The sequence below is a fragment of the Rhodamnia argentea genome, chromosome 9, assembly GCF_020921035.1.
Source record: "Rhodamnia argentea isolate NSW1041297 chromosome 9, ASM2092103v1, whole genome shotgun sequence".
In the NCBI taxonomy this organism is placed as follows: domain Eukaryota; kingdom Viridiplantae; phylum Streptophyta; class Magnoliopsida; order Myrtales; family Myrtaceae; genus Rhodamnia; species Rhodamnia argentea.
Window position 1 is genome coordinate 5,844,507 of NC_063158.1, and position 12,581 is coordinate 5,857,087.

The window sequence follows — 12,581 nt, forward strand, 5'->3', positions numbered from 1 at the left end:
TTCTTTGCTCGAATGTTATCGAGATCTATGAAGACTACCTATCGAGCTTCATGCTACATCAGTGAATTCTCGGCGAACTTTGGTCGGAGCCCCAACGAATTGACATGGAATTCCACAGGTGATGTTGCCGATCTGCCGTCGTGAAACGATTATCTTCTCCTATATTAGTAAGTGATTCTAGAAACGTACTTTGCTTCTGGTAAAAGGGAAATGAGTTTCCCAATGAATAAAACTTGGATTGAGGGCAACAACAGAGCTATCTGAATGACACAGAGGGCTGGTAACATGACTTTGTACCCAAGTCACATCCAAGGACTCGTGGCACAGCCTCACATCTTCCCTATTTTGACAGATAATCTACCATTTTTGACCAAATACATCCTCGTGATTTCACAGCAATATAACCACATTTAGGCAAAGTTTCCAGTTTGGGATTTGACTGAAAACTCCATTTCCTTGCCTATTCAACACAACCTCTCATCGTCAATGGAAGATACAGCAAGAAGGTAATTACTCATGACTCTGCTTCAAGCTCAACCCCACATGTCCATCACTTGCTCTTCTTCTGCTGTTACAGGTTAGCAGTTGTGACAGGAGCAAACAAAGGGATTGGATTGGAGACAGTGAAGCAGCTGGCTGCTAATGGGCTCAGAGTGATTTTAACATCCAGAGATGAGAAAAGGGGTCTCGAGGCTTTGGATAAGCTGAAGGAATTTGATGGCTCGTTGTCTAAGCTGGTGGTTTTTCATCAGCTTGATGTCACAGACCCGGCTAGTGTAACTTCTTTGGCCGATTTTGTCGGGACAAATTTTGGTAAACTCGATATCCTGGTATGCCCCAAAGTCGGCCTCAACACCATTCTGTCTTTGAGTAGTGGAGAAACGTCAGAATTTAGACAGTTCGACTCATTCTTTTGTGCATTTCTTATGTGTTTGCTCCCGAGTGAATAATAAGAAAGCTGAACTGTCAGTGCAGGTGAATAATGCAGGGATTGTTGGAGTCAGGGTAGATACTGATGCTGTGTATGCAGTAAGTAATCTTAATGAACCTGAGTGACCTATCCTCTAGGATAAGCAAAGAAAAGCGCTACATAACATGCACAAATGAAAAAAAATGTACACAACAGTAGCAAAATAGAATATACCCTTGTCTACTTAGGACTATTTAGTCCTAGAACCAGTTCATGTTCTTGTTGTCTCGGACATTGGCCGACTTGTGAGGGATCTTTTCTTCCTGATGCAGAATGGAGCGAGGACCCACTGGACGAAACTGAAGACCGAAACATATGATTTAGCTGTGGATTGTATAGCGACGAATTACTATGGTGCTAAAAGAACTGCTGAAGCACTCGTGCCTTTCCTGCAGTTATCCAACTCGCCGAGAATTGTGAATGTTTCCTCCTTCATGGGAAAGCTAGAGGTATGAACGGTTGGCTACTTGAAGAGCGTTTTCTACACCTCGTACAGTCCAGGAAAATTGTCTGTAGTCTCGATTTTCCACAATTAACGTTCATGGGACATCATTTACTGACCAAGAAAAACTGTCTAATCTACTAAGCTTCAATGTGTAATGGTGCCACATTTACGTGGATAAACCATCAGTAAGCTGCCTTATACTAGCGGGTTTGCGAAGACCGAAAGTGCAGCTGATCGATTCATAGCATTTGATGACCAAAGTTTCCCAGAGATGATACTGCTTCGTCTATTTTTTGTTTCAGAATATTCGGAATGGATGGGCCAATGGCGTATTAAGTGATGCTGGAAGCCTAACAGAAGAGCAAATAGATGAGGTCCTGAACCAATTCCTGAGAGACTTCAAGGAAGGGTCATTACATGCCAAAGGATGGCCAATGTTTCTCTCGGCCAACGCCATCTCAAAAGCAGCCCTGAACGCCTTCACAAGGATCCTTGCAAGGAAAAATCCGAGTTTCTGCATCAATTCTGTATGTCCTGGCTTTGTCCAAACCGACATAAACTACAACAGCGGCATTTTAACAGTGGAAGAAGGTGCCAAAAGCCCAGTGAGGTTGGCACTCCTGCCCAACGGCAGTCCTTCAGGTCTCTTCTACATAAGAAGTGAATTGTCAACGTTCTGATAAAGAGGTCCTCCAATTCTTTCCTCATTTGGCAATCCGGATACTTTCGATGTCTTGTTTTTGTGTCTTTCAGATGTGTGAAAGTCTAATTTTCTCAACTGGGGAGACAGAACGATCCGAGTTATGGTCTTCAGATCACAATGTTGATAACTGTGAGTCATGTTCAATGGATGCTTAGCTAGAAAGCGCAAAGTTTCCATTTTGTTTGCCTCGTGAGTGATTCCTTTAGCTGGCAATATTTGACATGGCCTTCCTTCTTGATCCTAGCTCCTAATACGCAATATGCTGAGAGGCGCATTCATTTCAAACCGTCGCTCATTCAAGGCCTTATTTTAAGAATGTAACAAACAATAGTAGGACGACTTAAAAATAATTGCGCTGTAGGATCCATCGAGATTCAAGTACGAGTACTAAAAAGCAACATTAACATCACAAAATCTAATGTACTATGAATGCTATCCTGTCAGTCTGCCAGAGCCAGTGTGATGATCAGGGCGTCGCCAGAAATAGTCCGGCCAATGTCCCATATTCGATGACTGGATTCTGCCAGTGCATATCTTTTCCTAAGCAAAAGCGTCAGCGTTACTGGGTTGATGCTGTGGCGGATACCAACAGTTGGATCCTTGGGTTCACCTTGCCGAGCAATTGCTTCAACATCTAAGACCAGAAGAAACGTGAAAAAAAAAAAAAAAAAAAAAATTAGAAACCTGTTTGTGCAATTGCGCCAGTAACGTCAAGATTGGATCATACATGCAAATTCTCACTTCAGATTCGTTCCGGTGGAGGAGGAAAAACAAGAAAGGATTACCCGGAATTCTTGTGGCAATCCGCATGGCTTTGGACCAAGACCTGCTCTTCTCGGTGTCGCCATGCTGGTTCAGAGGGAACTTACTGACCACCTTCTGCTGCAATTAATCCAGAACACATCAGTCACTTTGCTTGCAGATGACATGATCAAGAAAATGTGAAGTGGAGACGAGGGCAATGAAAGTCGCTTACCTTCATTTCCAGTCTGTTGTCCCTTTCAAGAGTCAAAGAACATTTGATCAACGTTCCGACACTGAATTGATGGGCTGTTTTCTACGCTAGGAGAACAAAAACAGTGTGATCATCTATTACCGCATGGCAAGGGATTCCTAGTTTGGATCAAACACTACGTTTGCTCGTCCGGATAAAAGTTGAGATTTATGCTATTCTGGTTTTGGTAGCTGTCAAGAAAAGAATAAATCGGAGATAACCCAAATAAAAAAAATATATACACTAAGAAGAAGAGTGAGGTAAATTCGGATAGGATTTCTCTTGTCCATAATATAAAATTCTACGTCTTCCGAGATAGATTATTTCATTCGGTTCATAGGCAAAACTCATCTCACATGATTCGTTTCGTTCATGAAAACAGCGACAGTCAAAACTGTCTCTTATGCGCAGTAGCTCTAATCTGACGAATTCAAGTTCCATGTCCAGTGAGTTGGAGCTTCAATCCGCGAAATCTTCGTCATTCCAGCTTGTGTCTTCGATTTCCTGAACTTTTTTTTTTTTTTATAGCCTCGGATTCGCTCATTCGTAGCCTTCGAATCTCATATACAACTCATTCGTAGCCTCGGATTACAACGTTAGCTCATTAACCAGGTTAGATCGAATCTCATGTGGGGGGGAAAAAAAGTTGTTCTCGTTTTTTATGATAAGGGAACGAACGACTGTCGTTTCGAGCTTAAAAGCATGGAAGTTATGGGCAGTTTTATGGGCCACGTGGTTGGGCTTTGCACTATAAGAGTTTTTTCTGGTCCCGGCCTTCTTCAAGAACAGAGTCTTCGACTGCAGAGGCAGCACAAGCGGCACTAGCAGTCCCAGCCATGGCGACCGACGGCGACGCGACGGCTGAAAGGCGTAGGTTCTTCGTCGCAGTCCACGTCGGCGCTGGCTATCATTCGCCTTCCAACGAGAAGTCCCTCCGGCTCGCCATGAAACGCGCCTGCCTCGCTGCCGCTTCTCTTCTCCGCGAGGTCTGTCTTCTCTATTGATTAAGCTATTTGAACTTCCTTGGTTAGTACTTTTCCTGAATGCTGCATCGTTTGGCGCCTAGAGATGAGGTGATACTTTTATTAACGGTTTCATTTCTTGTGTGGCGTCACGGTTGTAGGGTTCTGGTGGATGTCTGGACGCTGTTTCAGCTGCCATTCAAGTGCTTGAGGTAGGGCACATCTTTAGTCCTCGCGTAAAAATGAATACTTTACCACAAGATTTCATCTTTTGTTTACCTTTCGAAAGATTGAATTCCGTGGCGTGGGGAATTACTTGTGATGCAATGGATGAAAGCTGAGTTGATAAGAGAATTTACTTGTTTCCAAGCCAAAGAGGGTAAAGAACAGATAGAGGGTAATTTTGAAGCAGAAAGTAGCAACTTTGATGAGTTAAACATCTCTTTCAAACATAACAGTCATGGCAAGAAAGAATCGGATGCTTTGTTACTCTTCATTCTGTGAAATTTATGATGAGTTGCACTGTCATGGAAATAGCCATGGCAAGAAAGAATCGGATTCTTGGTTACTCTTCATTCTGTGAAATTTATGATGAGTTGCACTGTAATGAAATTAACATTCCAATCTGCACTCACAATATTGGTTCTAAGCCAATGATGTACTATGTTTTCAAGTGACCTAATACCAAAACCTCCAACTTTAGCTCTTGTCCTAGTTCTACTTTTTGTCTCATAAAAAACCTCCAAATTTAGGTCAAGTCCCAAATCTATCCTAAACTTTTTTCTCATCTCATGAAAACCACAAATTTTTGCTTTGTCACAAACCTGTCCCCATTGACCCTCCCTCTAAAATTTCGCGTTGACAAATGAGAAATGAAAAACTCACAAGCACAAGCTATTCAAGCATCCGGAGCAACAACTCTCTGACCGCGAGAGGTGGAACATTCCCAAGCACAAGAGATCGTAAATTGATGGTAAAATCACTAAGGAGGATTTTGACGGATGGTTAACGGATGCAGATTTAGGACTCAAACAAAAATTTGTGATCTTTTATGAGAAAAAAATTAGAGTAAAATAGAAGCTGGACCTAAAGCTGGGATTTTTTTATGAAACAAAGAAAAAAAAGTTTAGGGTAGAACAGGTCTTGGACCTAAAGTTGAGGGTTTTTTTTAGACTAAAAAAAAGAAAGCTTAGGGTAAAGTTGAGACTAGACCTAAAGTTTGGGGTTTCTTATGGGACAAAAAGAAATATGGGTAAAATTTGGACTACATCTAAAGTTTGAACTTTTTTTATGAAACAAAAGGTAGAATTGAGACAAGAGCTAAAGTTGGAGGTTTTTTAGGATATTAGGCCATTTTCAAGTGATAGTCGTTGAAACAATCCCATCTTTGTCATTTTAGGAACGATAAGATAGGTTACTGAAGCATATCTCCTATAATGGCAATTCTTGTCATTGACATACTCATTTGTTTAGACTATCTCATATGAAAACTTTGAAAAATAAAATTGTAATTGTTTTAACTTGAAGGATGATCCTATCACAAATGCGGGACGTGGGTCCAACTTGACAGAGGATGGTCACGTTGAATGTGATGCCAGCATAATGGATGGTGCTTCTGGGGCATTTGGAGCTGTAGGAGCGGTGCCTGGTACTCACTGTCCTATTGCTCTTACTTATCAGATTTCTAATTGAGTTGGTCCTTTTCAAAGTATATCGGTTTCACCAGATCTCTTTAAAATACTCATGATGTTTCTGAGATATATCTCTTTGCTATAGACTAGGTGTCCGAAGTGCTATTCAGATTGCTACTTTACTAGCCAAGGAGCAGATGCTGGAGTCCTCTTTATTGGGTCGGCTACATCCCATGTAAGATTAACTTCCCTTCATTTGATTTTGGTTTTCAATGGTTGTGGACAACAGCCACCACTCAACCTAAGTAATCACCCATGGAAGGAGGAAAGCAATCATTTTGAGGCATTTCTGGATGCAGACCTCTAATATTACCCCTGAAACAACAGTAGTAACTGTTCTCTCCTGTCATAATATCTAGTTTCTAGTTGTTAAATATGGAACTTGGTAAAAACTGGAGAAACTGCCAGACGTCTATTGCGCTTTAAATCTATCGTTTATGTTCTAAGCTATGTGGTAATGAAAATATTTATGAGTCTGGCAAACTTGTGCCGTCTTTACTGTAGATTAACCAAAAGACTTTGAGGCCATTCTAATAGTATGCCAGATCATAAGGCATCTATGTCGTTCCATCCTTTTCTATTCAAAATGCTTGTGTTGATTTTTTTAATTTTATTTTTGCATAGTGAATAAATTGCTGTACGAATTCAAAATTTATCTTGTAGATTGAGTTTACCATAGCAACTGCCATCAATGATGAGAAAAGTTGCTGAAAAAGTGTCAGCAGGGCTTTCTGGTACTTGTATATTGGTCTGCTGTGGGTATGCTATTGGATCGCTCAATGTCCTTTGAGGTCCCTTTTTCGTAACACTGTGGAGTTATGTTTCCTTCTCACAGGTTTTTGGTTGGTGAAGGTGCTCGCAAATGGGCAAAGGGCAAGGGTATTGCTCTGCCTGTGACTGTAGCTGAAGCTGAAGAGGTCCCGGTGCTTGATTTCTTCCTTTTAATATCAGTTGATTGTGTATTTGACTGTAATCATACTTTTCGAGTGTGCCAACTAAAACTATGCATAATGCACAATTTAAACCAACAGTGGCTGGTGACAGAAAGGACAAAAACACAATGGGAGAAATATAAAGAAATGGTTAATGATGCTAAAGCTGAGAAAAAGACCATTACCGAGCAACCTATGCTCCAAGAGCCAGTTGATGTGTTAGGTATGTGTCCCTAAGAGGCTAAAAAGTATGCATTTCTAGACGGACTAGACTAAGTATGCATTTCTAGACAGACTAGACTAACTGTTGTGCTATATCTTCTTATTGACAAAGACGATATCATCATGGACACTGTTGGAGTTATTTGCATCGACAATGAAGGACACATAGCATCTGGCGCTTCAAGTGGTGGTATTGCATTGAAGGTAATTGGTCTATTTTGAAAACACTTTAAGTCACCATAATTGTCGTCATGATACTGATTCCTGTAAGAATGACAGATTAGTGGCCGTGTCGGATTGGCTGCAATGTACGGCGCGGGTTGTTGGGCATCTTCAAAGGGTCCATTTGGGGCTCCTTTTATTGCTGGCAGTTGTGTCTCTGGTGCAGGGGAGTTATTAATGAAGGGTTTTGCAGCTCGTGAGTGCTGCGTCTCATCATCAATGTATGATTTATCCTATTCAAATATCTATCAACGAGGCTGTTTCTTTACGAGACACGAAAGAATTTATGTAACTGCAGTTATGGTGTTCTGTTTTTGGGCAAGTATGTGATGCTCCTTTTGTTAATCTGATCAACTTTTTGAAAGCAATGTTTGGGGCTGTATAATTTGACTTAATAATTACATGGCCATCATAGAATAATGATGTGCCTTCCTTCACCATACTGATAGATGAAAATGAATTGAAGAAAGTATGCCCTTTGAAAATTGTGATAACTTCCTAGTGAAGATTTCTCTCCCGATTATCACATTCTTTGGTAGATAGCTTTTGCTTCTGCTTGCTGGTGGAGGCTTAATGTTACTATAGACCAGCTCATGTAAATAACTGTTTTTATGGCGTAGTTCACAGGCAGGTCCTGCCTCTGCTTGCATGAAAGTTATACGTTCCATACTCCAGGAGAGCAGTCAACATGGTATTGATGGAACTGCCGGTATTTTATCAGTACAAGCTGATGCTTCTATGCCAGTACGGACGAGTTAAACTTTGTGCCAGTTCCATCGTAGAGATTATCTTGGCATTAATTTCTAATTTTTTGTCATTGTAATTATTCTAGGTACCAGGATCTTTACCGAAGCTGAGGGCCGTAGAGATTGCTGCTGCTTTCTCTTCATCGTCGTTTGGTATTGGATACTTTGGAAGCTCAATGGAACGGCCGAAGGTATCACAAGATTAAAGTCTGGATCTTTGGTTTTTATCTTTAATAATTCTTTAGGAATGGCTTGTTATTCTTTCATTACTACCCAGAAAGACAATGCACAGCTTGTTTCTATTGAATAAAGCCTGCAAAATTCAATTTTAGTGAACTTGCACTGTCCGAGATCACGATGTTGACATGCAGTTTAGATTCTTAGCAATGTTAAAAGGTTGTAGTATGATATAAGGCATTCTGAATGCCTGATCAAGAAAACAAAGTGCGCGTGACCATCAACTCCTTTTTCTGTTAGAGGATGATGCCGTGGCTAGAATTTAGAATTTAATGGTGTAGCCTTACGGCTTTGAGCCTGAAGCCTGGAGTGTCTAGGGTTGTCGGTGATCCATAATTCATGTGATAGTCTTTGCTTTAATTTCTTGATGCAAAGAGGCCTGTTCTGAAATGGTTTGTCTGGCTTTAGTGTTATGGGATTTTGGCCAATGCATGCTTTTCAGATAACCTAATGGCTATTGGTAAAGCCCATGGTGATTTCTTCTACCTCTTGGATGATACTTTTGTTATCGCCTATCGTTGTTCTAACATTTGCTCTCTGTGTCTTTCAGGTTTCAATCCTTAGGAGTACAAAACAGCAGAAGATAACTAGGATTGATCATTTTGAAGCTCGGATTGATCTTTCTACACACGAAGTGCTGTGATTGCTCATGCTTACGTGACAAGCACTCGCATCCAGAATAACTTCAAGCGCCAGAGAGATGAAAGATTTGTATACTATGGTCATGATTTATCTACCTATCAAATTATGAATACCTAGCATGTCTCGGAGTCTATTCCTTGCAACAACTGAGTTTTCCAGAATAAACAAAAGGATAAAGAGAAGCCTTAGGGATTACTGGAGTTTTGATGTGGCAATAAGGGATAAGGAGGATCACATCAATTAAATATTCAAGGAGGATTAACTCCAATGTATCATAGCAATAAGAAATTGAAATACTAATGATGATTGCTGTTGAAGTTTTTTATGTAGGAAGCGTGATGCTTTTGGATTGCTTGTCATTTAATTACCCTTATGCATGTTATTTCTTCTCTTGATTGGGTGAATCTTACAAGAATTTTTCCTTTATCCGCGTCTAAGTGAAAATATACTGCGTTAAAATTGCCTCCACAAGATTATATAGTCCTCGAGATGAAGACAAGAAAAGAGAAGAGGACATAGATAGGGACTAATCGGCTTCAGGATGAGGAAATCGGCTTATGAGATCATAATTTGAGCATAATACAATGAAGCAAACACAGGAAGAATCAAACTTGGAACAATCATACAAGAAATTTCAATCTTTCGCCCCCCAAAAAAACCGAAAACAGATGACCAGCTAACCAAGTTGCAGAAAACTATCAAGGAGCGCTACGCAGACGGCAAGACTATTCTTGCATCTCATTGTTAGCTTCTGTCACCAGCTCGGCAGGCTCGGGCGGTGGGGTACCAGAGGAGCCAGAGGAGGCATTTCTCCTGTGCGTGGCAGAGTCGAGCACATGCTTGTAGTCGCCCTTCTCCATGAACAGCCGCGCGAAATGGTGTCGGCAGTAGAGAACTCCATCGAGGGCAGCATAAGAGGAGTGTGTCAAGGGGCATCCTCCATGCGCGCATCTGAAGCATGTCTTGTGGTAACACTCTCCCTCCATCGTCACCTATGTACAGTAACAAACCATCAGGACGTAACTGAAAGCTCTACCCCGATCCAAATGGTCCTCGGAAACAGTCTTGTATCAACACAGGCACTAGCATACAATCACAACAACGCCATGAAACACATGAAACCTCTAGGACCGATAAATTCTGATTGCCAAATGGAGAAAAGCTTTACGAACCTTTTCCAAGGGGTAAACGGTTTTGTTGCAGGTGGAACACTTGTCTAGGGTTCCACTGAACAAGGAAGAAAGCTTGCTGGGGGTTCTTGTCTGTAACAGGTTGTTAGGGTTAGCCCCTAAAAATCAGGTAAAAGACAACAACATAGAAAGGGGCACTATGAATGATGCTTTTGATTGCCTGAATTAGACATAACCTCAACCATCCCAAGGATTCAAAACAGTGGACTTCGTCCAGGATTAAATCCAAAGGATGACGCGTTTGAGGTCAGAGATAATTTTATGATGACAAAAAGAAATTCTCAAAAGAGCATGCTAAGATCGGTGACGAAGTTTACCAGCTCATTTGGCTTGTCAGACTTGGCTGCCGCAGCATATCATAGGCAAGATATTGTCAAGAGAAGAATAGTTAGTTCGAGATCTGGTGAAACCACCACTAAAGAGCAGAATACGGCACGGAAAATGTACCTGATTGGAAATTCTTCCTGAAGTCGCCGGATTCCTTGAAGAGTTGCTCAAAATGTGTCTTACAGTAGAGAACACCATCCATTGAGGAATAGTTGCTCATCTACCAAGCAATGTGCATCAGTACAGGTTTTGATATGAAAAGTATTGCTTTGTCACGTAAAAGCCAATTCCGAAAATCTTTCCTTCACATTGAGAACCCAAAATGGAAGGTGATGCACATAACATTAGCATCCAGAAAAATGCAGAAACATAACATACCACAAGTGTCCCATTGCAGTGGCTGCATCTGAAGCAGGTTTTGTGATAGGGAATGCCTTCAAGAGTCATCATATCGACAACATGAACAGTCTTGTCGCAAACCTTACATTTATCCACGGTTCCAGTGAAGGCCATCTTTCCCGTTTCCTTGAGCAGATTGAAAAATCCGTGCTTTGTATCTGATCGTCCGGCGAGGGTCAAAGAAAATTCAGCAAGAAAAACTATCAAACCCTTTTCTTGCTACCCCACCTCAGACAAGTCAGATTGGACAAAAAGTCTTGGATTTGTGTGAAAAAACTTCAACGGATCACACATTATAATGGGTCTTCCCCTTTCCTTGGAATGGTGGGAAACGGCATTCCAGCTTTCTTGGACACTTGAATGGATGTCCATGCTGTGAGCTAAAAATGGACGATCCTCCTCAGAATGCATATACATTGCCAGGGTAGGGGAATGAAAAGAGGGCATGCGTGTTTGACCTTTTCAAAAGTAGACATTGAGCTGAGGCCAGCCAATTTCACTTGGCAATTTAGGTTTCTGTCTTTGTCCAAAATGTTTTTGACTCGGAGGTGATTCATAAGTCAATGACCTCATATGTAAATCGATCCAGAGTGTCAGGTGTAGACGAAATTGATTTTGTAGGTTGCATTTCTTGAACTAGTTAAGAGATTACTAAATGAATCGATTGGGTAGTAAATATGCCAGCTCCTCCTTCAATGCCTCACCCTCTTTCCCCATCATGAACAGTCTAGTCGCCACCTCCGGTGACGGCGACGACACCAAAGACATCCCGCAGCCATCTCTCCACCACCTATTCGCCGCCCGCTGCTCTTCTCCTAACAAAACTTCTTTTTTATTGGACTTGCATCTTGAATCCCGTTTTCTTTAATTTAACCCTTTCCCTAATCAATGCAATCCACCGATGATTGGGAACTGTCCACAATGCGATCTTAAAAATGAAGCTATTGAGAGTTTCTCGAATGGTTTTCATGTATATTCCGACCTTCTAATCCTATCAAAAATAGATGCAACATTTCAAATCTGTTTCAAAACTATCACAAACCATTTAGCACCATTTCTGAGAGAAAATATTTCGTTAGGTTTCTTTCTAAATTTTGATTGTGTTTCAATTTTTAATTCTTGTACTTTGTGTGATTTTTTGGCTTTATGTCATGCCATATTTTGTATTATTTTTTCAAATTAAAAATTAAAAGATTAGATTTTTTTTTTTAAAGAAATTATGACCTTAGTAGGATAAAAAAAAAGGAAATTAAATAATGGTTTTGGTTGGTATATAATCTTATTGATAGACTTGATAGGACTTTAAAAGATGGAGGCCTTATCATTGATGACCTAATAAGGTGGGGGAAAAGATTGAAAAATGGAAAAAAGGTAAGGACTTCTACCGCAGTTTTGCCTTAAAAAAATTTGCCAGGAAAAGCCATAAGCCTACTTTTGAGATAAACGGAAAAATTACCAGAAAAGTTCTAAACATATTATAATTATATCAATTCAGTACTAAACATTTCGCATTTGTGTCAATTCGGTTCTTCCGACCAATTTTGACCAATCGGCACTAACGTAGACGTTGACCCGTATCGATGTAGGCGTTCATACTGACGTGGATAATTTTTAATAATATTTTAATTTTTTGTTTCCTTTTTTATTTTAGTTTTCTTCTCCACTTTCCTCCGCCAACCGGCTAGAGCTGGTGAGGGCTGCGAGGTCGTCATCGCAGGGGCACCGCCATCATGTCAATAACTATAGAAATCAAATGAAATTGTTGAGAAATACATGTACTTCAAAGCAAGAATTATTTCTTCAAAAAATATGGCTCGGTAAAAGTTCGATCAATAGAAGAAATCTCGACGGTCCTCGCAAAGCAAGACCCGTGGATCAATGGCTGGGCGAGCTTGAGGT

The 12,581-nt window shown here is 40.7% G+C and overlaps 3 protein-coding genes across 5 annotated transcripts; 2 read left to right on the forward strand and 1 right to left on the reverse strand.

Annotated features, from left to right (window-relative positions):
• Positions 1-239: 239 nt before the first annotated feature.
• LOC115748571 ((+)-neomenthol dehydrogenase-like) lies at positions 240-2,350 on the forward strand. Of its 3 annotated transcripts, none has more exons than XM_030685093.2 (5): positions 240-506; positions 578-830; positions 976-1,005; positions 1,243-1,419; positions 1,718-2,350. In XM_030685093.2, exons 1-5 carry the CDS (start codon positions 487-489, stop codon positions 2,093-2,095), a joined length of 858 nt encoding a protein of 285 aa, XP_030540953.1. In that variant the 5' UTR covers positions 240-486; the 3' UTR covers positions 2,096-2,350. The 3 variants fall into 3 exon arrangements, with proteins under 3 accessions (XP_030540953.1, XP_030540954.1, XP_030540952.1); XM_030685092.2 differs by having other exon boundaries at positions 251-506; positions 976-1,029; XM_030685094.2 differs by lacking the exon at positions 976-1,005 and having other exon boundaries at positions 244-506.
• Positions 2,351-3,877: 1,527 nt separating this feature from the next.
• LOC115748537 (putative threonine aspartase) lies at positions 3,878-9,083 on the forward strand. Its single transcript, XM_030685040.2, has 11 exons — positions 3,878-4,098; positions 4,236-4,286; positions 5,602-5,722; positions 5,856-5,940; positions 6,601-6,682; positions 6,797-6,920; positions 7,032-7,123; positions 7,199-7,362; positions 7,762-7,885; positions 7,974-8,078; positions 8,675-9,083. Exons 1-11 carry the CDS (start codon positions 3,949-3,951, stop codon positions 8,765-8,767), a joined length of 1,191 nt encoding a protein of 396 aa, XP_030540900.1. The 5' UTR covers positions 3,878-3,948; the 3' UTR covers positions 8,768-9,083.
• A 137-nt stretch (positions 9,084-9,220) lies between these two features.
• On the reverse strand, positions 9,221-11,074 carry LOC115748540 (LIM domain-containing protein PLIM2b-like). The gene is made up of 5 exons (XM_030685045.2): positions 10,662-11,074; positions 10,404-10,503; positions 10,274-10,299; positions 9,939-10,028; positions 9,221-9,758 (listed from the first exon to the last, which is right to left on the reverse strand). The coding sequence occupies exons 1-5, from the start codon at positions 10,794-10,796 to the stop codon at positions 9,492-9,494; spliced, it is 618 nt and encodes a 205-aa protein (XP_030540905.1). The 5' UTR covers positions 10,797-11,074; the 3' UTR covers positions 9,221-9,491.
• Between the last annotated feature and the right edge of the window lie 1,507 nt (positions 11,075-12,581).

Coding starts and splice junctions, on each gene's coding strand:
- LOC115748571 (XM_030685092.2), top strand. CDS start 487: ATGGAAGATACAGCAAGAAG. Junction 831..975: donor TTGGTAAACTCGATATCCTG/GTATGCCCCAAA, acceptor CTGTCAGTGCAG/GTGAATAATGCAGGGATTGT. Junction 1,420..1,717: donor CCTTCATGGGAAAGCTAGAG/GTATGAACGGTT, acceptor TTTTTGTTTCAG/AATATTCGGAATGGATGGGC.
- LOC115748537 (XM_030685040.2), top strand. CDS start 3,949: ATGGCGACCGACGGCGACGCGACGGCTGAAAGGCGTAGGTTCTTCGTC. Junction 7,363..7,761: donor TGCTGCGTCTCATCATCAAT/GTATGATTTATC, acceptor TTTATGGCGTAG/TTCACAGGCAGGTCCTGCCT. Junction 8,079..8,674: donor GCTCAATGGAACGGCCGAAG/GTATCACAAGAT, acceptor TGTGTCTTTCAG/GTTTCAATCCTTAGGAGTAC.
- LOC115748540 (XM_030685045.2), bottom strand. CDS start 10,796: ATGGCCTTCACTGGAACCGTGGATAAATGTAAGGTTTGCGACAAGACT. Junction 10,504..10,661: donor ACTGCAATGGGACACTTGTG/GTATGTTATGTT, acceptor ATTGCTTGGTAG/ATGAGCAACTATTCCTCAAT. Junction 9,759..9,938: donor CCGTTTACCCCTTGGAAAAG/GTTCGTAAAGCT, acceptor TACTGTACATAG/GTGACGATGGAGGGAGAGTG.